We start from the raw sequence: 27891 nt of genomic DNA, 5'->3' as shown, positions 1-27891 counted from the left end.
AATATGCTCTTGTTATTATTATCTTTATGCTCCCTGTTCTCCATATATTTTGTACAGTATTTAATTATTCCATACATTTACTTGTTTTAACATTGTGTTTCACTGACATTTCTATAAAAAGATCCCAAGGTTTATTCAAAATAAGATGTGCACCAATCTAAAATGCTATAGGGCCACCTGTAGTGGTGATTATCATGACTCAACCTATAATGGGCTATCCTACTATGCACAATACATTTAAAACAAGGTTCACAAACCAAAAATGAATTTATTGGAAGATACAGGTATTCTGAAAAGAAAAATCTTCTTGCTGAATAGCTGTTCCCCTGAATTCATCATAGAGATCCCAGTCAGCATGATATAAAATTAGACATGCCTTACTTTAAATCCATCAACTTCATTAGAGCTCTAGAGGAATAGCCATATGTACTTCATGAAATAATAATAAATTTCTTTAGCAATACTAACCACTGACATAGAAAAAATTACAGTTACAGAGTTTCAGATGAACTGTGATGATTTCTCTATACTACATCAGCGATTCTTGTTGACACCATGTAATACAGTCCAATGAACTGTAAAAGAGAAGATAGCTTCCCTGTATAATTATTAACCCAAATAATACCACAAATAAAAAATTACCTGCTTCATTCAACAAGAACATTGTAATGTCGATCATCCTCTGCTATAAGGAGCACCTGAGGCCAGTTCTCATTATTGTTTTCAGGATAACAGCATATGTATTCTTCTGTACCATACATTGAAGGTCTTACCACCCGTAATGTTACATGAAGTGTAAAACCCAAAAGGAACATTTCAATCTGCAACAGACATGAAGAAGCATAAGTAAATAATTGTTATTTATGCATTTTGATGTTGATTAAGGATCCACTTTTTGCTCATTTCCTAAAAAAACTATGGGAAATATAAATATTTCAGAAAAATTTTCTTATTCTCTGAGGGTCATATCTTGTAGTGCCTGTATACGACAAGTTAAAGCTGTAGGATAAAGTGACTGGTCATAGCGGTTAACTGAACTACTCAATGAAAAATGAACAAGTAGAGATATTTCAGCCATAAAAAATTTAGCTATCTTCTTTTGGCTGTCATCAATCTCCTCGTTAAAGTTTTGGCCACAAATGCATGTAGATTGTGTGTTATTAATTATTGCTGAATTAACAAGATCTAAAGTAAATGTTTTGCTGTTTTTATTTTTGTTGTAGGATTGGTTACTGATGTGGTGATGATGTCACTGAAAAATGTGCTTTTCAAGGTTTCAATTAATATCTCATTTTCAAATGTTCTTTTACCCCAGTGTTTCACTGTCTTTTTCTTGTCATTATTAAATCAGTAATTGACAATATGGCAAATTGTAATACTTTATCATGCTTCTATTGAGATATTACAGTAAATAACTAAGTAGGTATTTGTATCAATCATATAGAAAAAAAGACTGATTGATACTTACTGTTAGAAGACATGTCAAGTTGCAGACAGGCACAATTAAAAGACATTCACATATAACTTTTAGCCACAGCCTTTCTCAGTAAAAGTAAGACAAATACACACCATTCACATGCACACACAAGCAAGCACACCCCATGCACACATGACCACTGGCTTCAGCATCTCGGACTGGAATGCATCATGTGGGATGCAAGCAGAAATCTGGAGGGTGTGGGAAAGGGAAAGGGATAGTAGTGTATGGATGGGGGAGAGATGAATGCTGCCTAGTGGAATTTGCAGGGACTAGACTGTGAACAGTTGCAGTGTCAGTAGGTTGTGGGGCAAAGAGGTAGGGGAAAAAAGGAGCTAAACAGGAGAGGAATGGGGAAAGATGGGCAGATGCATTGGCAGAGGGTGGCAAGCACGGTGGGAGACGAGAATAGGGAGGAGATGACAGCACAGAGGGAATGGAAACTATTGGTTGGAGATCATGGGGACAGTATGTTAACATCGGTTGAGGTCGGGATAATTACAGGAGCAGAGAATGTGTTGTAAGGATAACTCCAATCAGTGCAGTTCAGAAAAGCTGGTGGTGGAGGTAAGGATCCAGATGGTTCAGGTGGTGAAGTATCCACTGAAAAAAAGTGTGTCATGTTCAGCTGCATGTTGTGCCACAGGGTGGTTTACTTTGCTCCTGACCACAGTTTGGCGGTGGCCATTCATCCTGGTGGTCGGTAGTCATACCAATATAAGAAGCTGTGCAATGACTGCAGCAGAGCTGGTAACACTCCTTTGTGGCTGGTTATTGGGGGGTGTTGGGAGGATTGTGGCTGTGAGCGGAAATGGCACAGAAGATCTGTTTGCGGATTAGGTCTGGGGGGTAGTGCTTGTTGGCAAAGGCCTTGGTGAGACCCTCAAGCATACTGAGCAAGGGAGTAGATATGTGTGGCATATTTCTTTGTGGATTTAACTGAACCATACATTTGGGGTTAACTGCTCAGTGGTTTACTTAAACCCACAAAAAACATGCCATGTGCCTACTTTTGTATTTACCATCATGAGTCGATAGAAGCATGATTAATTATATTAACTACGCATACTGTCAATTACTGGGTTGATAATGCCAATAAAAAGACAGCAAACCAACAATTACGGAGATTTTCCATCAGAAATGCTGAAAGATGCATTCAGTCAACACATCCACAAATAAATTTCCTCGTGAATATAAGAAAGAAGCATGATTATTTCAAGAGAAACTCTTAAACAAAAGAAGACAAAAAGCTTTTGCCTTAGGAATTGACAAGATAAAATTTTGAGTCATCAAATGAATATTTGAAAGGTTAATAGAAATGGAAGAAAAGACACTTTGTAACTACATTATTACTGGATGCAACACCCACCTGCGGCTTAGGCACAAAAATTGTAAGAAGTTTGTCAAGTCGATCTGCTAAATGGAATGAAAAATTTGTGTTGGAGAACTGGGAAAGGCAGAAAATGATGATGTTTGGTTTTGTAGTGTGTTCAACTGCCTGTACAAAGTCCCAATTTTTTCACAGTCCAATTTTTATACATAGTCCAATGAAGCCACTGTCATGAATAATGATGATGAGGAGGATGAAATGATGAGGACAACACAAACACCCTGTTCCCGGGCAGAGAAAATACCCAACCTGATCGGGAATGTGATCCAGAGGCAACAATGCTAGTCACTAGACCATGAGCTGTGGATGAGAGGCAGAACATGACAGGACAGGAATGGCTCAGGGTGTTCATGAAACAAAACCAACTCTCAGTGAAAATAGAAACGTGAAATGCAAGATGTACACAAATTGGATGGGGCAGAAGCAACCACTGTGTAGAAATAACCAAAGGTACTGGCTCAGGCAGCAGAGTACTTGAACCCGCTACATCTGCTGAAGGAGGTGTATGTGTGACAATAGTTTCAGTAATCAGTGTTTCAGAAACAGCTCCATCCTCATTATCTGTATTTCTTAGGATGTACTCTAAGGATCATCTGCTGCAGAATGCTATATCTGACTCCGGGGTTGGATCAACAGTTTCACTAGCTCTATAGCAATTCCTCAAATGTGAATAGCCTGGCAAAAAATCCTAAATTCATGATACTGGACACAAAAGCATAAATGTTACATCATATGCAAAAGATGATGGTATTAATTTGCGTGCTCTTCCATTTCACATGTGTGAGTGTTTGCTTCTTTTAAAAATTATGTAACACAGCATGTTTTGATCTTGTGGCAAGTATAGGAAGATCAGCCACAATCTATTAGTTTGCTGGACTGGCTGGCATATCATACTTTCTGACCTACTCCAACCAAATATTTGCAGGAGTTTTTGGGGCTGCAGTATTTAAACACCAAACAGAGATATATTTGCACTTGAAGACTATATGGCAGCTAATTTGACTGAACTACTTTTGCAAACTGATTCCTACCAAAAAATTGATTTGCCATCTCCTTCCATGGTTGATGTTTCTGAGATCATAACTGCAGACCTGAACATTCCTTAGCCTACTGAAAAATCTAACGGATTTGTTACTCATCCTCAGCAATACATCTTTCTTCACAGGAAGACAGCATGGTGTTTTCTACAAGGAATTTTGTGACTGGGAAGGGCTACAGAAAAGATGCTACAACTTTCAAGGAGTATGTTGCTAAGGTTTTGCAAGTTCTAAAAGATGGGCTTCAAATGTCATTTTATGGATGTTTGACTAGAACAAGGAAAGTTTTGCCAACTGCTGGAACATGTTTTGTACTAGAGACTGATGTTGTATTGAAATTACATAAAAAAGTTCAATTAAGATCAGCTCAGTATGCAAGTATGTCATATTTTCACTGTGATTTATGTAACTTTAGTTTGTATAAGCTAAGTTCATGTGAATGACTGGATGTTAGTGTCCAAGGGACACAGTGTTATAGCAATCTACCTTGTTACTATCATCAGGTGATGAACTGAGTTTCTAGAAGACAGAATGGAAATTGTACCCCCCCCCCTGACCTGCTGCTCAAAGAGTGGTCCACATCTAGTAGTGGGTGTGCAGGCAGTATCTCATCCCTGCCTTCTCACACCAATTCATTGCTATGTCTGTGGTTAACATAGGATGTTACAGGCAGCATCTCCACTGCTACTCCACCTGCCCAGAATATCAGTTCATTGCAGGAGATCTGTTGTCTCTTCTTAATCAAATTAAGCTCAGGTTGCTAGACCTTACTAAGACTGTAGCCACTATCACGACTGATCAGCTGTTCCCTTACTCTAATCTCAATAGATTCTTTAATGATGCATGCCCAGAAGTTAGACATCTGTGTCAGAATCTTAGTATGGTTATAATCCACTCCATGTAATTCTGATAGGCATGGACTGCTCACAACTATGTTTCATTTTGCTCTCTGCATTTGTTAATAGTTAGATTAGGCCCTTGTTTCAAATATTCATTGCTTAACACTCAATACAATTGTATGTTTAGAATTTACTTATCATGAGAAATATAAATAACAAAATAACCAACTAAAAACTGACTGGCTGAACCTAACCTTACCCTATGGTGGGATGTAACTCAAAGTCAGATCATTTTCTTTTTCAGGCAGTGAGCTACCAACTGTGACATCTAAACACATCTCACTCCCCATTTCAGAGATTACATGTAGTGCTGATTTTGGATTAAGCCCATGAGGTTACCCTGATTGAATAATCATTAATGGACTGACAATCAAAAGGAGGAATCCATGTTCCATTCCTGATCCAGCTCAAACTTTTAACTTATCACACACAATCAAGAAAGTATTTGTTAAAAGGAAAGTTACACATGGTTATGCTGCTAGATGTAGTAAGTGTCCAGTCAATAATAAAATATTACATTCTCTCAAACAGTAAAGAATATATATTTTGTATTATGCTCAACACTGAATCCAAGTGCTTGTGAGTAACTGGATGAAGTTTTTTTAGAGCAGGAAACATTACATTAAAAAATTATCTTTAACTTCTTTGGTTGGGTGTGTCCATTATTGTTGATAAAGTTAACACATAACACTCACTTGATGCAGGAAAAAAATACAGTGAATCTCTTGGAAATATATTGCATTCTTACATCTTAATAAATTATTTTCCCACAACCAGTATTCTTTCTTAATGTTCATGATTTATTTGTAATTTTATAACATTTCATTTACAAACACTGATAGAGAATTGTGTAGAACTGAGCAAAATCCTTTCTGAACTGGACTGACTGACTACATGACTGAATTTCTGTGCTGTCACAGCTTGTGGTCACTTAAATAATATTATGACAATGTAAACAACATTATTCTCATTATAAATTACATTGTATGTAAATTACAATGGAAAAATATCGATACAAATAATTTAAACATATGACGTCTAGGTCAGAAAAGAACAAAAACATATTTTACACAAATCCATACATATTATAACAATATCTCTCTCTCTCTCTCTCGATACTTTTAAAACTTGTTTTATTGCGTAACAAACTGACAAAGTCTGACATACGCTAAGTGCCTAAATGCTGAAACAATACTGACTCTCCATGGATACTGCCACTTTCCCTTGTGTAGCTTTTAACAATCATAAAGTTACATTCTGCATTGTTTAAACTGAAGGTAAATGAATTACAATTTCATTGCTTTTACAAAACTGGTTATGAAATCTGAATCAGTTAGCATGTCAAAATATTGCAATACTAATAACAAAACTGCATTACATATATACACCAAAGTGCCAAAGAAACTTGTATAAGCATGCATATTCAAATACAGAGATATGTAAATGGGCAGAATATGGCACTGCTGTCAGCAATGGCTATATAAGACAAGTGTCTGGTGCAGTTGTTAGATCAGTTACTGTTGCTACAATGGCAGTTTGCCAAGATTTAAGTGAGTCTGAACGTGGTGTTATAGTCAGTGCATGAGCAACGGGGCGCAGCATCTCCAAGGTAGTGATGAAGTGGAGACTTTTCCGTATGACAATTTTGCAGGTGTACTGTGAATATCAGGAATCCAATAAAACATCAAATCTCCGACATTTCTGCGGCCGGAAAAAAATGCTACAAGAATGGGACCAATGACGATTGTAGAGAATGGGACCAATAACGACTGAAGATAATTTTTCAACATGAAAGAAGTGCAACCCTTCTACAAATTGCTGCAGATTTCAGTGTTGGGCCATCAACAAGTGTCAGTGTGTGAACCAATCAATGAAACATCATGGATATGGCTTTCGGAGCCGAAGGCCCACTCATGTACCCTTGATTACTGCATGACACAAAGCTTTACATCTCATGCCTGGGCCTATCAACACTGACGTTGGGCTGTTGATGACTGGAAACTTGTTGCCTGGTCAGACGAGTCTCATTTCAAATTGTGTTAAGCGGATGGACATGTACGAGTATGGAGACAACCTCATGAATCCATGGACCCTACATGTCAGCAGGGGACTGTTCAAGCTGGTGGAGGCTCTGTAATGGTGTGGGGCATGTGCAGTTCGAATGATATGGGATCCCTGATATGTCTAGATATGACTCTGACAGGTGACATGTACGTAAGCATCCTGTCTGAGCACCTGTATCCATTCATGTCCATTGTGCATTCTGCCGGACTTGGGCAATTCCAGCAGAACAAAGTGACACTCCAAATGTCCAGAATTGCTACAGAGTGCCTCCAGGAATGCTCTTCTGAGTTTAAATACTTCCACTGGCAACCAAACTCTCCATGAACATTATTGAGCATATCTGGGATGCCTTGCAACATGCTGTTCAGAAGAGATCTCCACCCCCTCGTACTCTTACAGATTTACGGACAGCCCTGCAGGATTCATGGTGTCAGTTCCCTCCAGCACTAATTCACCATTAGTCGAGACCATGCCACATCATGTTGCAGCACTTCTGTGTGCTCACGGGGGCCCTTCATGATATTAGGCAGGTGTACCAGTTTCTTTGGCTCTTCAGTGTATATCAACAATAATGTTGTAATCTTTGCATTGCTAATTTTATAAGCACAGATTAATGTTTGTTAGTAACATAGCTCATGTGACTTTATGGTTATCTGAATCACAATTACTATCATTTTTTTGCATACAAATTTTGTGATGATAAATTGGACTTTTGTTTACATTGATTTTAACATACTGTCACACAGAGGAAGGTGTAAGTAGCTGAATGATGAACACTAACTTCACTTAATGAAGATTTATCAGCACTTGCACATACAAGAGTGTGGAGTGAACTGCCTCTGGCCAGAACACATATGGTATATATACAGCAACAGAAAATTCCAGTACAATGATTTATGCCATTTGTGGATACTTCTAGAATGTACTCAAACCGAATATAGAAATTAAAATGTTTCAGTTCAGGTGAGTTTTGAACTCATGACCCTCCAGGCAACAATCTGTTATTGTAACCACTACACTATGGTGACTGTGCTACTCGGCTTGTTCAGTGACATTGCTCCCTCCTTAAGGGAAGACCGTATCGGTGTTATGTCCTCCTAGTCCGGGAATGAGTCATTGGTCCTGCATACTCTGACTTCTGATGACTGATGTCCCCTCTGGCGGTGATCTTCTTAGAACTTCCTTTGCCACTACATTCTTCAGTACCTTTCCACATGTTGCTTGTCACTGGAGCTTCGGCTGTACCCTGGGTTGCAGGATTGTTATAGGGCTTCATTCGAAGGACGTGGACCGTATCTCTGATCTTTCGTCACCTTGTGTCGGGATCGAAATCTTCAACTTCATAAGTAACATCAGACAACTGTCTTACAACCTTATGAGGAGCTTCTCAGAGAGACCAACTTTCTGAACAGATCCAAACGAGGTACCAGGCTGGTGGACAACAGGGCAGTGGCTATCGTCATACCTTCAGTGATCGTTTTCTTGAGCTTGCAGTGTGTGGAGATGAGCTAACTGCCAAGCTTCCTCAGCTGTGGTTAACACCTGGCTAATGTAGTTGTCATCCATGCCATCAGGAAGTAATGGAAACACAGTGTCCATCGTCGTCGTTGCCTCACGCCCATGCACCAGGAAAAATGGCGTAAACCCTATGGTGTCTTGTTTGGCGGTGTTGTAGGCAACCATCACAAAAGGTAGCACCTCATCCCAGTTGCTCTGCTCAACATTGATGAACATTGACAGCATGTTGGCCAAGGTCTTATTAAGGTGTTCAGTAAGCCCATTAGTTTGGGGATGGCAGGTAGTCATCATATGATGAGTAATGTTGCACCGGCAGTTTATCTCTGTCATAAGATTCGATTAAAAAACTTTCCCTCGATCCATAATTAATGACCTTGGGGTACCATGTCTTAATACAATATCTTCTATGATGAATTTGGCTACCTCGAATGCTTTAGCTGTTTTCACAGCTTTTGTAATGGTATAGTGTGTCAGATAATCAGTGCAAACAATAATCCATCTATTGCCACTAACAGACATTGGAAATCGTCCAAGGAGGTCAATCACAGCACACTGGAAAGGCGTTTTGGCTGGTGGAATTGGTATGAGTCAGCCAGGTGGTTTCTGAGGAACTGCCTTTCTTCTCTGGCACTCTCGACAGTGCAACACACAGTGACGGACACTCCTAAATAAACCTGGCCAGAAAAATCTCTTGCAGATTCTATCGTATGTCTTAATAACTCCTAAATGTCCGGCCTCAGGTGTGTCATGTAATTTCTGTAGAACATCTAAGAACGTGTGTTTAGGAATCACTGGTAGCCACCTCTTTCCAAATGGATCAAAGTTTTTCTTGCAAAGTAATCCATTAACTACCTTAAATTGTCCTTTCACATACTCTGACCAATTTAAGGCCAGCATAATTTGAGATATCTTGGCATCCTTCTTCTGCTCAGCAGAGAGATCCTGGAGTGCAGCGAGACAGTCACTACCTTCATCAAAGTCTTGATGGTCTTGCACAGGGTTTCTTGAGAGACAGTCTGCATCTTGGTGTTTTCTTCCACTTTTGTACACTATGGTAATGTCATACTGTTGAAGACGTAGTGCCCACCTGGTGTGAGTCGTCCTGTTGGATCCTTAAGATCTGTCAACAAACAAAGTGAATGGTGGTCTGTAACAACTGTGAATGGCCTTCCATAGAGATACTGTCAAAATTTGCACATGGGTCAGATCACAGCAAGTCATTCTCTTTCTGTAGTCGAGTAGTTTCTCTCAGCTTTTGTAAGTGTCCTAGAAGCATAGGCTATAATCTTCTCTTTTCATCCAAAATCTGCACCAGAACAGCAGCGATCCCATACCCACTGGCATCTGTGTGAAGTTCTGTAGGTGCTTTCTCATCATACAGACCAAGTACAGAGTCAGTCATCAGAGCTTTTCGCAGCACATTGAAAGACTCTTGTTGATCACCACCCCAGATAAATTTAGCATCAGCTTTTAACAACTCTTGGTGTGGCCTGGCTGATACAAAAGTATTTGATAAAACGACGGTAATAAGAACATAATCCGAGGAAGCTTCACACATTTATAATACATTTAGGAATAGGAAATTTAGTTATAGATGTCACCTTTTCTGGGTCTGGACGCACACCTTCGTTTGACACAGGGTGCCCAAGTATTTTGATTTCTTTTGCTCCAAAGAGACACTTTCTCGGATTAAGTTTCAGTCTGGCTTGTTGGAGACACTTAAGAATGGCCCTCCGTCTTCTTATGTGTTCATCAAATGTCTCTGAGAACACTATAATGTCATCTAAATGACAAACACACATTGTCCACTTCAGTTGCCTTAGAATATTATCCACCATTCATTCAAAAGTTGCTGGTGGATTACACAAACCAAATGGCATTACCTTAAATTCATACAGGCCCTCAGGGGTGATGAGTGCAGTTTTCTCATAATCAGCCTCATCTACTTCGATTTGCCAGTATCCCGAGTACATGTCCATGGTTGAGAAAATCTTCAGACAATCTAGTGTATTGTTAATTCATGGAAGAGGGTAAATGTCCTTTTTAGTTATCTTATTGAGCTTCCTGTAATCAACACAAAAGTGCCAACTGCCATCCTTCTTCCTGACGAGAACCACTGGTGGTGACCATGGGCTCTGCGAAAGCTGAATGATGTCATTCTTCATCATTTTCTCTACATCATCGTGAATTATTTGACATTCCATTGCTGACATATGGTATGCTCTCTGGATTATTGGTTGATGGTCTCCAGTGATAATCAAGTGCTTCACTGTCAATTTGTCTAGTTTGCTCTTCACCTGTGGATTGAAGCATTCAGAGAACTCTTGAAGAATGGCAAGTAGCTTCTTCTGTTGTTCCTTAATGAGATCTGGTGATAGTTGAGCTAGAAGATCTTGTCTCGTAGTGGTAGTACTAATTTCGCCCACAGACTCGTCATGGAACGTTTTTATGATGCTCAGCTGTTCTGCAATTAACGGCTCAGTGTTTGCTACATACTTACTTCTTGGACTGATCTGTGGTTCTTGGCGACAGTTAACTATCCACAATTCACCAAATCCATTCTTAAACGAGATGACCAAGTTATTCTTCAGTGGTATGCTTCTCTTACATTCCACTACAAGATCCATGGGTTGATGCATGGAATGACACATGACAGCTACCTTTCTAGCGCTGACTGCAGGATTCATCACTTCATCCAGCACACATAGTCTCCACAAACTCTGATGCACATCTTCCTGTCCACAGTATCTCATCTCGTCTAGTATAATCTTCAAGCAATCACAATGTATAATTGCCTGAGAAGCTTTCAAAATGTCCCATCTGAGAATGACGTCATGACTACACTCTTGTAAGCCATGTTGTTGTTGTTGAGGTCTTCAGTCCGGAGACAGGTTTGATGCAGCTCTCCATGCTACTCTATCCTGTGCAAGCTTCTTCATCTCCCAGTACCTACTGCAGCCTACATCCTTCTGAATCTGCTTAGTGTATTCATCTCTTGGTCTCCCTCTACGATTTTTACCCTCCACGCTGCCCTCCAGTACTAAATTGGTGATCCCTTGATGCCTCAGAACGTGTCCTACCAACCGATCCCTTCTTCTAGTCAAGTTGTACCACAAACTCCTCTTCTCCCCAATCCTATTCAATACCTCCTCGTTAGTTATGTGATCTACCCATCTAATCTTCAGCATTCTTCTGTAGCACCACATTTCGAAAGCTTCTATTCTCTTCTTGTCCAAACTATTTATCGTCCATGTTTCACTTCCATACATGGCTACACTCCATACGAATGCTTTCAGAAATGACTTCCTGATATTTAAATCTATACTCGATGTTAACAAATTTCTCTTCTTCAGAAACGCTTTCCATTGCCGGTATACATTTTATATCCTCTCTACTTCGACCATCATCAGTTATTTTGCTCCCCAAATAGCAAAACTCATTTACTACTTTAAGTGTCTCATTTCCAAATATAATTCCCTCAGCATCACCCGACTTAATTCGACTACATTCGATTAACCTTGTTTTGATTTTGTTGATGTTCATCTTATATCCTCCTTTCAAGACACTGTCCATTCCGTTCAACTGCTGTTCCAAGTCCTTTGTTGTCTCTGACAGAATTACAATGTCATCGGCAAACCTCAAAGTTTTTATTTCTTCTCCATGGATTTTAATACCTACTCCAAATTTTTCTTTTGTTTCCTTTACTGCTTGCTTAATATACAGATTGAATAACATCGGGGAGAGGCTACATCCCTGTCTCACTCCCTTCCCAACCACTGCTTACCTTTCATGCCCCTCGACTCTTATAACTGCCATCTGGTTTCTGTACAAATTGTAGATAGCCTTTTGCTCCCTGTAGTTTACCCCTGCCACCTTTAGAATTTGAAAAAGAGTATTCCAGTCAACATTGTCAAAAGCTTTCTCTAAGTCTACAAATGCCACGTATGGCCACTTATACCCACACGAATGGTACATCTTCCTGTAGGTTTTACATATTTCCCATTATCCACCTTAAGCAGAGATGTTTTGTTGTCAACGAATATGATTTTCTGCAACTGGTGACGGTAGTTCTCCGAAATGACTGAATATGATGCTCCATAGTCCACAAGAGCTTGGGCTGGTTGGCCATCCATGAGTATATCGATGCAGTTTCCTACCATTTTTGTAGTGATCAACAGTGGAGGATTCTTCTCTTCAGCACCCTCACCTTCAAGGAAGGTTGCACCCTTTAGTTTTCCAGGTTGCAGTGGCTAAGTGATCGGCTGGAGTGATGAAACGGTGATGGAGACCTTGATTGGTGAGTTGGGGAACATCCTCTCCAGCGGCTAACTTGCAGCGATGGTGACCTACATCGTCCTGCACCAGCATCTTCTTGTTCATCTCCATTGTCCAGGAGTTGGCGTCGGCTAAGATCGGTCTGCTGTCTTCTGGCGTCGGCGTCATCAAATATCCGCTGCCTTTCTTGACAATAGCGCACCACATGTCCTGGGCATCCGCATTGGAAACATACTGGTTGGTTATCCTGCGTCCTCCAGATGTCTGTCTTCCTTGGTGCCAAAACAGGTTCCTCATGCGGCATTGTAGGAATGTAACTTCACCTGGGTTTCGACTTTTTTACCATTTTACAGGGAAATGAAGAATGATAGATTGGGTTCAATGTCTGTTCCACTTCCTCCCTTATGACCTCTTGAAGCGTCTCAGTTTATTGCTCACTGTGCAATCCAAGTGCCTTCTGAACTTCCTCACTCACTACCTGATGAAGAACACTTGTGAAATCAGTATCTTCCTCCATCACAGACATCGATATTATGTTTGGAAGCCATTCAAACTTCTTGTGTGCAATTCTTTTTCGATTCAGTGTCTTGATATACTGGCACCGTTTTATGAAGTTGTCTGCTGTCAAAACCTCCTTCAGGAGTAGGGCTTGATAAATGTCCTCAGCAACACCCTTCATGAGATGTGCAACCTTATCTTCCTCCTTCATTCAAGGATCCACTATTTTATATGGCTCCAAGACATCTTGAATGTAGGACGCTGTCGTTTCTCCTGGATGCTGTGCCCTGCACTTTAATTTATCCTCAGCCTGCACTTTCATTTATCCTCAGCCTTGGCATTGTGTGTTGCCAAAATACTTGCACAGCGCCACCTGGAATACTTCCAAGGTTGTGAACTTCTCCTCGTTGTTCTCATATCATTGCTTGGCAGTGATCTACAAGCAGAAAAATATGTTAGCCAAACAGACAGTGTCATCCCATTTCTTAAATTTGGCTATATGCTCATATGCCTTCAGCCACTTGTTTGGATCTTGGCCATCATCATCAGAGAACCCGGAAGGATGTCTCATGTGGTGGCATACAGTTGGTGTCATCGTGATGCCCTCTTCTTCTTCTTCTTCTTCTTCTTCTTCTTCTTCTTCTGTCTCCGATAGATTGCAGTCTGTTGAATATGGCTTGAACTTGGGTTTCTCACCATGTAAACGGCAGCTCTGTCACGGCCTGATGGGAGCCACTGTGTCACTGATAATGTGTGGGATCACAAGTTCCAATACCTGGCACCTCCACCAGATAATTTGATGTAGAGGAAGGTGTAAGTAGATGAACGACGAACACTAACTTCACTTAATGAAAGTTTATTCAGCACTTGCACATACAAGATCGTGGAGCGAACTGCCTCCAGCCAAAACATATACGGTACAGAACATTCCAGTGCAATGATTCCTGCCATTTGTGGATACTTCTAGAATGTACTGAAACCGAATATAGAAATTAAAATGTTTCAGTTCAGGTGAGTTTTAAACTCACAACCCTCTACGCAACAATCTAGTATCATAACCACTACACTACAATGACTGCACTACTCAGCTTCTTCTGTGACAATGTTTTTAATTTGTGGGTTACTATCCTTACAATTCATCTTAATTTGGACTATATACATTACAAGTTGGGTTAATTTCATCAGTATATTAATCCAATAATGTTACAATACAAGCTCTTTCATTTACATAGCTTTGTGTAAGCCTAGTATTGCATACTTTGTTTTTGTATCATACTTTTCAGTAAATTTTGTCCTATTCTGCTACGTTACACTATGACACAAAAATGCCCAAAATTCATTCATACAGTATTTGTGAGTGAGAGCACATAGTGACTTACAACAAGCTTTACACTTAATTTCAAATGTTTAGGAAACTTTCTGACAATCCCCACAAAATGGGAAAAGGAAAAAAAAATATTATTTATTACATTTTTCACTGTTCATGCAGTAAACTGCCACATCAGGTGTGACATTTTAATTTATTACTTCTTCACTGTTAACTGTATTTGCAGTGCATTTTGGTGACACTATTCACATATACCATGGAATATACCTGCAAAATTACATTATTGTACACAGGTAGTTATTGAGATACAACACCAAAAACACTGAGATGTGTGAAAAACTGCCACATCATGCATGGTGTTTAAATCCACGTATGCCATTAAATGTATCTACAAAATCAAATAATGGAAATCCAGGATGGAATAATGACAACATTATGAAAAGGATAGATTGCTACTTACCATATAGTGGCAATCTAGAGCCACAGAAAGGCATACCAAGAAGACTGCTAAACAAGTAAGCTTTTGGCCAAAATGCCTTATTCCATCCTGGATTTCCATTGTTTGATGTTGTAGATACATTTAATGGCATATGTGGATTTAAACACCATGCATGATGTGGCAGTTTTTCACACATCTCAGAGTTTTTGGTGTTGTCTCTATATAACTACCTGTGTACAATAATATAATTTTGCAGGTATATTCCCACACCACAAACATTCACAGAAACACAACTCTCACACACATGACCACAGTCTCTGGCTGCTGAGGCCAGACTTGGCCAGTTTGGTGTGCGTATATTGAATTCAGAAGAAGACCTTTTAGCTGAAAGCGTACTTGTTTAGCAGTCTTTTTTGGTGTCCTATCTGCTACTCAACATCTCCGCCATTCAGTGAGTAACAATCTATCCCTTTCATAAATGTACCTTCAAAATTATATCATTGCATGACACATAGTTAAGGAGATACGATGCCATAAACATTGAGCTGCATGAAAACAAAATTGAAGTGTGAAATTAGCCATAGATACAGGTGAAATATGTGCACAGATATTTGTGAAATATGTTGAATATATGTGAAATAATGTGACGTGCATATGTGGGCAAAGCTGTGGATAAAAGCTGCTCCTATACACCTAAATCGATTTCAACCAAACTTTGTGCACATACTACTTACTATCTGAAAGAAAATACTGTGGGGTGAGAACCAGAAACCTCCTACTGGATGGAGGTGACAATGTGGAGAGAAGATGAGAGCGAGGAATAGGTGGACAGACAGAGAGGTGGAAGTAGGAGATAGACAGACAGAGGGGAGGGGGAAATGGACTCAGAAAGGGAAAAGTAAGAGATGGACAGAGAGAGGGGGAGGAGGAGATGGACAGAGAGAGGGGGAGGAGGAGATGGACTGAGAGATGGGGGAGGGGGGATATGGACAGAAATATGTGGAGGTGGAAGTGAATAGAGATACGGAAGAGCAAGATGGACGGAGAGAGTAAGGGGGGGTGGGAAGGGGGGGAGGTGGAGCAGATGGACATAGAGTGGGGGAGTAGTGGATGGACAGAGAGAGGGGCAGGAGGAGATGAGGGTGGAGGAGTTGGACAGAAAGAGGGTGGAGAAAGAGTTAGAGAGGGGGCAGATGCGATGGACAGAGAAAGGGGATAGAAGAGGATGGACTAATAGGATTGGAATAAATACTTAGCCAGGCAACACTGGGTGCTCAGCTAGTTGCTTTATAAAATATAGATGCTTTGAGTGTCAAATCCTGTGTTCTGAGTACCTTTAACAACTGATATTGCAACACAAATTGGTACTAAAATACTGAAATTATTTTGATTACTACCATTTACAGAGGCTTCAATGCTAAAGTTGCATCCAACTATCTTATCAAACATGCTAAAGATTATTATCTATTGAACTGTTTCTAATTTCAGTGATCAGTCATGATGTTACACAGTGTTTTTCTAGGGCTTTCTATACATTAATTTTATGTGGAAGTAACTGCACCAAATAAGTCTTGCTATTACTCCTCCAAATTTGACCAATTACAAACTCATAAATTCTCTACCACAAATTTATATTTCGACAATGAAACATTATATTTACAGCCAGTAGGCACACAATTCACAGTTCTTTCATACAAATAAGTAATGAGTGATAAATGTGAAATGTAGTCATACAGTAACAATATAAACAAGAGGATACAGTGTAGCGTATATTTCATCTATCAGATGTATCATGTAATACAGTAAGTGAATCTTGTACTATTACCTTACAGTAAGTAGTCTTTCACATTGTAACATAGTGTATATGAACCACCATTTCTTACAACTATGCAACAGACTTCAAAGCCATAATTGTGTGCAATATGAAAAAAGAAGGAACATCATCATAGGATTGTACAAGAATAGAATATCATCATTTAGAACTATCTGGTGGAACTGTCTTCTTAGACTGAAAACAGCAGCACCCAACTGTGCCTCACATGGTCTGTAATATAGCAACCCCCTGTAAACTCCCCCCCACCCTTTCCCACCTCCCACTTACTTACCTGTCCTAACCAGTTCTCCTTTCTTCTTTGAAAACTGAACCTATTTTTCTTAAAGCAAGGATTGCTGTTGTATATTTTAAGTATCTATATTAGCTATTTAGACATGAACCTCTTGGAGGTAAATATGGAGTGGGCTCTCTCTCTCTCTCTCTCTCTCTCTCTCTCTCTCTCTCTCTCTCTCTCTCTCTTGCTCTCTCTCTGTGTAATTTTAAGTATTTTCCCTCATTACACCACACCTAAATTTGTAAACTGAAATTTACCCATATGTAAGCCTGAATAATCAAGAAAGTTTTTTGTTTATTCCAAATATTTCTGAGTAGCAAACTGATACAAAAGAGCATGTTATTACCTGCTCCAGTCCAGCTGTGTTTCCAACTTCAAGTAAATGATTTCTCATCAGTTCTCGGGGTGTTTCTGAAGTGTCTCGAGAGAACATTAACATAGCAAATAATGGAACATCTTCCCCATTTGTGTAGTTATGGTACAGTTCAATAGCATTTTTAAGCATATGTAGTTTAACTGCTTCCATTATGTGCAGGTCCATTGTAGGATCAGAATTTAAAATATGTGTTACTTCATCTTCTCTGTCTGCAATATGTGATGCCAGCAGACGAGGCTATAAAAATATCAAATTTATGTGCTATACAACAAATTGTTAGCATCTTCAACATAATACAGTCAGGATATTTAGAACAAACAAACAAAAATATTATTCAATATAAATAGATAAATAGTAATGTAACAAGGAACAACTGTCCATCATATTCAAAAAATATATATTAAATAAAATATGTTGTTATCATGATCACCCTGAAAACAATTGCGATGTGATATGCAAAAAACACGCAAACAATAAAACAGTAAGAAAGGATATGAATTTTGAACATCTCCTGTGTAATAACACATTCATTGAATGTGTAGTTATTGATCTTCCACTATCTACATAATTATATCCACATATTACAATGGGGAATCAGTTTTTGTATACCGTCTGTTAGAAATTTACCACCTGCGATAACTATTATGATGATGATGATGATGATTTCATACACAGTTGTTCATTAAACATTTTGAAACTGGGTACACAAGTGTCATCATGATGAAATGTCTGTTCTTTTCAACTGCTTGATTAACAATTTCTACAAACTTAATTTTTACTTTTGTATTTCAAAGGTATGAAAGTGAATGTCTGCATTCAAATATGACTCCTTCATGCTTTTGAGCAGTAGATATAGTCTAATGAATTGAAATGTGAGCTATGTTGTGCATAACAAGGAAAAAGATTCAACTGTTTGTGTACTCAGAGTAAAATAAAAATTGGACATTGAAGATAACTATTTATAGTACATACAATTCTTATATCTTTAAAATAAATATGACAGAATGTCATTAAAAACACTCTTTGCATAGCAATCCCAAGTAGTCTGAAAATACGGAGTTGCCCTTCAAGGAATACACTTCATTTATTTGACCAATGTCACTTACAGACAATCAGAACTGCAGGGGGGTTGTGGGAACAGGGTATGTGCTGGGAGACAGATCCCACATTCACATCTCAGAGGAACAGGTGCTAGAGGAAAGGATTTAGACAGAATGGGTGCTGAAGCAGCAGTTGAAGGCATTAGTTGTGTGTTGTGCAGAATGTTCAACAAGGATGGCTACAGCTAGCATCAGTTTGGTCGTGGCTATCTATGTAGATAGACAACAGATTATTTGTCATACCCATATAGAACACTGCACATCAATTGCAGCGTGGCAGGTATATGTGACATAGCTATTTTCTCATGTAGCCAGATGGAAAATGTCTGTGACTGCATTGCAGTAGTAGATAGGGACTGGATGTATGGAACAGGTCTCGCCATTAGATCATCCACATGGGAATACCTATAAGCTACTGCTCTGAGAATAAGGATGAAAAATGGATACACTAGCACACTGCATTGAATAGGTGACAGAATATTGTTTATCTCCAGGGCACAGTGAGAGGTAGTAGAAGCCCTGGGAAAGGATGTTGTTGAGGTTTCCAACATTTGGATAATATCAAGAGAGACACTGAGCAGAGGCTGATTTGCAGAAACGATAGATATGTTTGTATCATGGGTAGAACTGATACACGAGATCTTTTTCAGAGCTATCTACTTCATCATCGGCTCTTTTGCCCTACCCATTTCTCTTGTCTGACACCAATCTGCTTGCGAAACCAATCAAAAACAGAGAATCAACCAGTGTATTTGTGCCAGTCTGGGAGGTGTAGGAGGGGGAGGGGGGGATGTTATCGTACAGGGTGCCCCTTCTAAGGGTCATGAGATGCATTTCTCTGATGTTTGGCAGATATCTGCAATTTTGTCTTTGCATTGTGTTGCTGTTGTATTCCATTATGCACAAAATTATTTTTAAAGCAGAATTTTAGTATGACTGCAAAATCTTACACAAAACATTTTTTCACATTCTGGATTAATGCATTTTAAATGCTCTTACTCTCCACAGGTTGGTTACAGGGCAAAACATAGCAGTCTCAGAGTTTTACCTCTCTCTCATTACAGAAGCTAGAAAAATATGCAACAAAATGGTACAAATCTGACAGAGGAAGACGTTCTGATTTACAGGAAGGCATTTTCCACATACTACTGTGAGTGAATTTTCAAAGAAAAATTTGCTGATGCACAGATGTGTGGTTTCCATGAAACAGAAAGTGCACGAGGAAACTAGATACCAATGTAAAACTTGCAATGTACCATTATGTGTTCTACTCTGTTTCAAGACTTATCACACAAAGAGGCATTATTAATCATCGGGAACTAAGACTGATGTCATAGTTGAAATTATTTGACACTTGCAAATAAACTGTTTTGTTAAAAAAGAAGGAAACAAGATCCATAAAAATATAAAAAAAGAAGATCCATAAAAATATAAAAAAAGAAGATCAATAAAAACATAAAAAAGAAGATCCATAAAAATATAAAAAGACAATATAAAAAACTAATTTTAACTTTGTCAGCACCAGAGGAAAGCCTGCATCAAAAAGAAGGCTTGGAAATAGATACAATAAGTGTAAAGAGTATTCAGACATTTCCCTCAGGTGAGAAGTTCACTGGCAAATGAACAGAAATTGTGTTCCAGATATTACAATATATATTCTGTACATAATGTAAATGCACAGCATATATTGCACCAGCAAAACTAAACTCATGTATACACTTCTACTTATAATGAACTAGAATTATTATTATGTAATGTATATAATCATATTCAGATATTATTTTGATAGTAAAATTTACGCAAGGGCAATAAAGCAGGAGTGAAAATACATACTGTGCATTGAAACAAGTATTCAAATGCTTCAAGTTTCTGAATTTGAAGTACCCCTCCAGGTTATGAAATATGCTGGCAACAGACAGACTTGGTGTTTCAGAGGCTACAATATTTATTTCACATGTGATGTAAATACATAAGGTTCATTCCACCAGTTAAACAAAAACTATACATATGTATTCATCACTTTATACTGTGATGAAATTATTCCAACATGATGGATTTTTTTGCCATGATACTTTCCTAAGGACATAAGGAAGGAATGGTAATATATACTGAGTATTTAAAAAAGTATTCAAACAATTATGTTCTCACTTTGGAGTGTCTCTCTAAATGAAAAAGTAGCAGTATGCTGGCAAGAAACAAACTTTCTGTTTCAGATGATGCTATATATATTTTGTACATGATTTAATTACACAGCATACACTGCACCAGTAAAACAAAAGTTGTATGTATTCATCTGTGTACCATGTAACGTAGACAGTTATATTTCAGTATTGTGATACTTGGCCATGGATGTTGTGTGGGGACATATAAAAGGATTGAAAATAATACACATTTCAAAAAGAATTCAAAAGGTTCCCTTGAAACAATAAGAGAAATAAACCTCTTGTGACTCCACACGTAACAAGACAAAAGAATCATACAGAATGTGCAACATAAATTATACAAAGATGAACTGATGTGAGTGGTACAAACGAAGAGAATGTAGTGAGACTGAGTCAGTACTGCTCTGCGTGTATAAAGGTGTGAGTCAGTAGTAGATGATGACGCAGAAACCATCCCATGTACACACCTCCTACAGGCAGCCTCTACTGGTCTACCTGTGCTGATATAGTTGGCAGCTAATTTAAGTACATGTGCACATTGACACTACACTCAGCACACACACACTCAGATGCACTAGCAGCATCATACAGTTTATGCAACTTGATTTCCAAAAATATTGCTGAAGAGATCTTGTGAAATATATCCCTTCCTAGGAACAATACCAGAGAAGGAAAGTTTGCTACTCACCATATAGCGGAGATGCTGAGTTGTGATAGGCACAACAAAATGATTCACACAATTATAGCTTTTGACCATAACACACACACACACACACACACACACACACACACATGCACACACACAATATCTGCAGTCTCAGAGAACTGAAACCACACTGCAAGCAGCAGCACCAGTGCGTGATGGGAGTGGCAACTGGGTGGGGGTAAGGAGGAGGCAGGGGTGGGGGGGGTGGGGGGGAGGGATAGTATGGTGGGAGTGGCAGACAGTGAAGTGTTGCAGTTTAGACAGAGGGCAGGAGAGAAGGTGTGGAAGGGGGAGGGGTTAAGGAGCGGAAAGGAGAAATAAAAAGAAATTAAAAGATGGTGTGTTGATGAAATGACAGCTGTGTAGTGCTGGAATGAGAACAGGGAGGGGCTGGATAGGTGAGGACAGTGACTAATGAAAGTTGAGGCCAGGAGGGTTATGGGAACGTAGGATCTATTGCAGGAAAAGTTCCCACCTGCGCAATTCAGAAAAGCTGGTGTTGCCACAGGCTGTGAATCAGTCATTGAGATGAGGGATATCATGTTTGACAGTGTGTTCAGCGACAGGGTGGTCCATTTGTTTTTTGGCCACAGTTTGTCGGTGGCCGTTCGTGTGAACAGACAGCCTACATACAATGCAGCACAGTGGTTGCAGCTTAGCTTGTAAATCACATGACTTGTTTCACAGGTAATCCTCCTATATAAATGATACCAACCATTTCCTTGACCGATTCTCCATAGTTCCTGTCCCTTTACCACACGGTGCCCTGCTCATCACTATGGATGCCACCTCCCTGTACACTAACATTCCTAATGCCCATAGCCTTACTGCTATTGAACACTACCTTTCCAGACGCCCTATGGGTTCCAAACCAACAACCTCCTTCCTAGTCTCCATGACCAACTATACCCTCACCCACAATTACTTCTCCTTTGAAGACATTACCTACAAACAAATCTGCGGTATGGCTATTGGCATCCGCGTGGCACCATCCTAAGCTAACCTATTCTTGGGCCATCTAGAGGAATACTTCCTAAAAACCCAGAATCCTAAACTCCTCACCTGGTTCAGATTCATTGATGACATCTTTGCTATCTGGATTGAAGGTGCGGACACCTTAATCACATTCCTCCAGAACCTCAACAACTTCTCCCCCATTTGCTTCACCTGGTCCTACTCAACCCAACAAGCCACCTTCCTAGATGTTGACCTCCACTTCCAAGATGGCTACATCAGTACCTACACCCATATCAAACCTACTAACCACTAGCAATACCTCCACTTTGAAAGCTGCCACCCATTCCATACCGAGAAGTCCCTTCCGTACAGCCTAGCCACCCGTGCTCATTGCATCTGCAGTGATGAGCAGTCACTCTCAAAATATACCGAGGGTCTCACTGAAGCCTTAACTGACCATAAATATCCTCCCATTCTTGTACAAAAACAAATCTCCTGTGACTTATCTTTCCAGTCTCCCACCACCTCCCAAAGTCCCACAGTCCGGCCACAGAGAAGCATTCCTCTCGTAAGTCAGTACCATCCGGGACTGGAGCAACTGAATTACATTAGCCACCAGGGTTTTGATTACCTCTCATCATGCCCCAAAATGAGAAATGTCCAACCCATTATCCTTCCCACCGCTCCTATCATGGTATTCCACCATCCACCGAACCTACACAATATACTCGTCCATGCTTACACAACCCCCGTTCCCAATCCCTTACCTCAGGGCTCATACCCCTGTAACAGACTTAGATGCAAGACCTGTCTGTTACATCCTCCTACCACCACCTACTTCAGTCCAGTCACTAACATCACCTATCCCATCAAAGGCAGGGCTACCTGTGAATCCAGTCATGTGATTTACAAGCTAAGCTGCAACCACTGTGCTGCATTCTATGTAAGCATGACAACTAACAAGCTGTCTGTCCACATGAATGGCCACTGACAAACTGGTCAAAAACAAGTGGACCACCCTGTTGCTGAACACGCTGCCAAACATGATATCCCTCATCTCAATGAGTGCTTTACAGCCTGTGCCATATGGATCCTTTCCACCATCACTAGCTTTTGTGAATTGCGCAGGTGGGAACTTTCCCTGCAATACATCCTACATTCCCATAACCCTCCTGGCCTCAGCATTCGTTAGTCACTGTCCTCACCCATCCAGCCCCCTCCCTGTTCCCATTCCAACACTACACACACCGAGCAAGGTGGCGTAGTGGTAGCACACTGGACTCGCATTCGGGAGGATGACGGTTCAATCCCGCGTCCGGCCATCCTGATTTAGGTTTTCCGTGATTTCCCTAAATCGCTCCAGGCAAATGCTGGGATGGTTCCTTTGAAAGGGCACGGCCGACTTCCTTCCCCATCCTTCCCTTATCCGATGAGACCGATGACCTCGCTGTTTGGTCTCTTCCCCCAAACAACCCAACGCAACCCAACGCAACCCAACACTACACAGCCGTCATTTCACCACCACAAGTTGCGTTTGCACGAGTGTGTGTGTGTGCGCATGTGTGTACGTGTGTCTACTGCTGACAAAGGCCTTTATGGCCAAAAGCTATAATTGTGTGAATCATTTTGTTGTGCCTATCGCAACTCAGCATCTCCGCTATATAGTGAGTAGCAAACTTTCCTTCTCTGGTATTGTTCCTAGGAAGGGATATATTTCACAAGATTTCTTCAGAAATATTTTTGGAAATCAAGTTGCATATACAGTATTATGTGGCTAGTGCATGTGAGTGTGCTGAGTGTAGTGTCAATGTGCACATGTACTTAATTTAGCTGCCAACTGTATCAGCACAGGTCGGCCAGTAGAGGCTGCCTGTAGGAGGTGTGTACATGGGATGGTTTCTGCGTCATCATCTACTACTGACTCACACCTATATACATGCAGAGCACTCCCACCATACTATCCCTTCCCCTCACCGTCCCTGCCTCCTCCTCACTCCCACCCTGTCGCCACTCCCATCATGCACTGGTGCTGCTGCTTGCAGTGTGGTTTCAGTTCTCTGAGACTGCAGGTGTGTTTGTGTGTGTGTGTGTGTGTGTGTGTGTGTGTGTGTGTGTGTGTGTGTGTGTGTGTGTGTGTGTGTGTGCGTGCGTGTGTGTGTGCTTGCGCACGCTCTCAATGTCCATCCTTCTCTCTTTTCTTTCCTGTGTTTCTCTTGTTGCCTTACGAACCGCGCTGCCCACTCTACTTATGAGCCACACTGTATCAACTGTCTCAGCCACACGCAACCAACGGCCTCAAGACCACGCTGATTGTTGGTGCAGCATCTTATGTCTCACATTACTTCCACCGATATAATTAAGCCTATACCTTTATACTGACCATGCTCCCTGTGTCAGTTCCCGTATTTTGCGTGTTATCTGCCGCACTTTTCTGGTGTACATGATCTTATGTCTCTAACTACGAACCCCTCCCCACTCCCCACACTTTCTCTGTTCTATCCCTGTTTGCACCCACTATATCCATCTTATCCAGTCACATCTGCCATCCCCCTTCTTCACGCTTATCCGCCCTTAAACCTGTTACCCACAGTAATATACATATATTTATTAATGATTAGTTATTCTCTACCTTGACCCTTGTGACTTCTCACCAATTTTAGTGAGTTTTTGCCTTCCACTATCGTCATCTTCCTCAGATTTCATCTCGTTCCCCCCCCCCCCCCCCCCACCCCCCCTTGTGCATCCATTCGTCCTTTTCGTACTTTTCACATATATTTAAGTTTAGCTTTGCATAATTTTTCGGATGTAATTCTACTTTCTGATGTAATGTTTCGCATTTTTTGCACCACCATGGATCCTTGTTCCTTCCATCTGCATCAATACAGAAAAGTTTCCTTATCCCTAGCCAGATCCCAGTCCCACATACTGTTCCTGCGTTGTTGCTTGGCTCATGAAAACCCTCCTAATGGTCTTACCTTCATATTACCCCTCCTTCCACAATGACCTCCACATGTTCAGATTCTGCCAATCCTTAGCCCTCACCAACATAGTCCTGCAAAACCATATCAACAAAGCCCAATCCTCCTTGCTGTACCATCTCTCCATCTGCAAAATTCTGCTACTATGTAATCCCAAATTCCTGGAACCCATAACACACACTGAAACTCTTGTCCTGCAAGAACTTGAGCAACATGCACAACACCACCTCAAAAAGCTCTCCATCCTGCTAACTTCCTACTCCTGCCTCGGAGTACCACTGTCCACCACTTCTACAACAGCCTCCAAACCTCCCCCGTGGCCCCTCATAGCTGACAAATCCTGTCCCGCAGAGCTACCACACTTACACCACCCTCCAAAACTCCCTCTCATCACCACACAGAACCCAGAACCTAAACAGACCTGCAACACAGTTATGAACCTTTCCTCCAGAAACCTTAGTCCCACAGAAATATCAGTCCTTTCCAAAGGCCTCACCTTTTGCCCCACTCCCAAATTCAACCATGCAGACCTTCTCTCCTTCTCCCAGTCCCTACAATGGAAACACTTTTCACTACCAACCCGACCAATCAGACTCAACCAAAGACCAATATTGAACCTTGCCTAGCTCAGTTCACTCCTCCATCCAACTGTGCTCTACCCCCACTGCCTCCAAACCACCCCCTGTTAACTTTCCAGAACTTCTTAACCTCTAACCTTATCTCACCATCATTCCCCAAATCCCTCAACATGCAAACTAACCTTACATCCGCAGAAATAACCGCAGTCCACCATCTAAAAACTGAGCCCAACCTTATAATCCTACCTGGAGACAAAGGTTCCACCACCTTTGTTTTGAACCGCAAGGATTACATGGCTCAAGGACTCCGTCAGCTGTCAGATACTTCCACCTACAAACCATGCCACAGTGATCCCATTCCAGTAATCCAGCAGGATCTCCAGTCACTACTCAAATCCTTAGGCCCATCCCAGAGCCTCTCCCCAGAGTCCATCTCTCTACTTACCCCTACCACTCCCCGCACTCCCACCTTCTCCATGCTTCTATAGTCCATAAACCCAACCACCCAGGACGCCCCATTGCGGCCAGTTACTGTGCCCCCACTGAGAGAATCTCTGCTCTCATAGACCAACACCTTCAACCTATTACCCAGAACCTATCCTCCTATATAAAAGGTACCAACCACTTCCTCAATAAACTTTCCATAGTTCCTGTCCCTATGCCACACAGTGCCCTGCTCATCACTATTGATGCCACCTCCCTGTACAGTAACATTCCTAATGCCCATGGTCTTACTGCTATTGAACACTACCTTTCCAGACGCCCTATCGATTCCAAACCAACCACCTCCTTCCTAGTCTCCATGACCAACTATACCCTCACCCACAATTACTTCTCCTCTGAAGGCATTACTTACAAATAAATCTGCAGTATGGATATGGGCACCCACATGACACCATCCTATGCTAACCTATTCTTGGGCCATCTAGAGGAATCCTTCCTAAAAACCCAGAATCCTAAACCCCTCACCTGGTTCAGATTCATTGATGACATCTTTGCTATCTGGATTGAAGGTGAGGACACCTTAATCACATTCCTCCAGAACCTCAACAACTTCTCCCCCATTTTCTTCACCTGGTCCTACTCAACCCAACAAGCCACCTTCCCAGATGTTGACCTCCACTTCAGAGATGGTTACATCAGTACCTACATCCATATCAAACCTACTAACCACTAGCAATACCTCCACTTCGACAGCTGCCACCCATTCCATACTGAGATGTCCCTTCCATACAGCCTAGCCACCCATGCTCATTGCATCTGCAGTGATGAGCAGTCACTCTCAAAATATACCGAGGGTCTCACTGAAGCCTTCACTGACCATAATTATCCTCCCATCCTTGTACAAAAACAAATCTCCTGTGACTTATCTTTCCAGTCTCCCACCACCTCCCGAAGTTCCACAGTCCGGCCACAGAGGAGCATTCCTCTCGTAACTCAGTACCATCCGGGACTGGAGCAACTGAATTATATTCTCCACCAGGGTTTTGATTACCTCTCATTGTGCCCCAAAATGAGAAATATCCAGCCCATTGTCCTTCCCACCCCTCCTATCGTGGTATTCCACTGTCCACCGAACCTACACAGTATACTTGTCCATCCTTACACAACTCCTGCTCCCAATCCCTTACCTCAGGGCTCATACCCCTGTAACAGACCGGCCGGCCGGAGTGGCCGAGCGGTTCTAGGCACTACAGTCTGGAACCGCGCGACCGCTGCGGTCGCAGGTTCGAATCCTGCATCGGGCATGGATGTGTGTGATGTCCTTAGGTTAGTTAGGTTTAGGTAGTTCTACGTTCTAGGGGACTGATGACCACAGCAGTTAAGTCCCATAGTGCTCTGAACCATTTGAACCTGTAACAGAACTAGATGCAAGACGTGTCTGTTACATCCTCCTACCACCACCTACTTCAGTCCAGTCACTAACATCACCTATCCCATCAAAGGCAGGGCTACCTGTAAATCCAGTCATGTGATTTACAAGCTAAGCTGCATCCACTGT

At 41.0% G+C, this 27891-nt stretch overlaps 1 protein-coding gene across 1 annotated transcript in view; it reads right to left on the bottom strand.

Moving 5' to 3' along the window:
• LOC126470608 (uncharacterized) overlaps positions 1 to 27891 on the bottom strand; it is a 208837-nt gene that overhangs the window by 626 nt on the left and 180320 nt on the right. Inside the window, exons 9-10 of the mRNA XM_050098561.1 lie at positions 17379 to 17645; positions 643 to 821 (exon numbers count right to left, since the gene is read on the bottom strand). Of these exons, the coding sequence (XP_049954518.1) occupies positions 648 to 821; positions 17379 to 17645 (441 nt within the window). The 3' untranslated portion in view covers positions 643 to 647. The remainder of the gene's footprint in view (positions 1 to 642; positions 822 to 17378; positions 17646 to 27891) is intronic.

The sequence above is a fragment of the Schistocerca serialis genome, chromosome 3 (genome assembly GCF_023864345.2).
Source record: "Schistocerca serialis cubense isolate TAMUIC-IGC-003099 chromosome 3, iqSchSeri2.2, whole genome shotgun sequence".
Lineage (NCBI taxonomy): Eukaryota > Metazoa > Arthropoda > Insecta > Orthoptera > Acrididae > Schistocerca > Schistocerca serialis.
The sequence above is the reverse complement of the archived record's forward strand: the minus strand, read 5'-3'. Positions and strand labels throughout refer to the sequence as shown.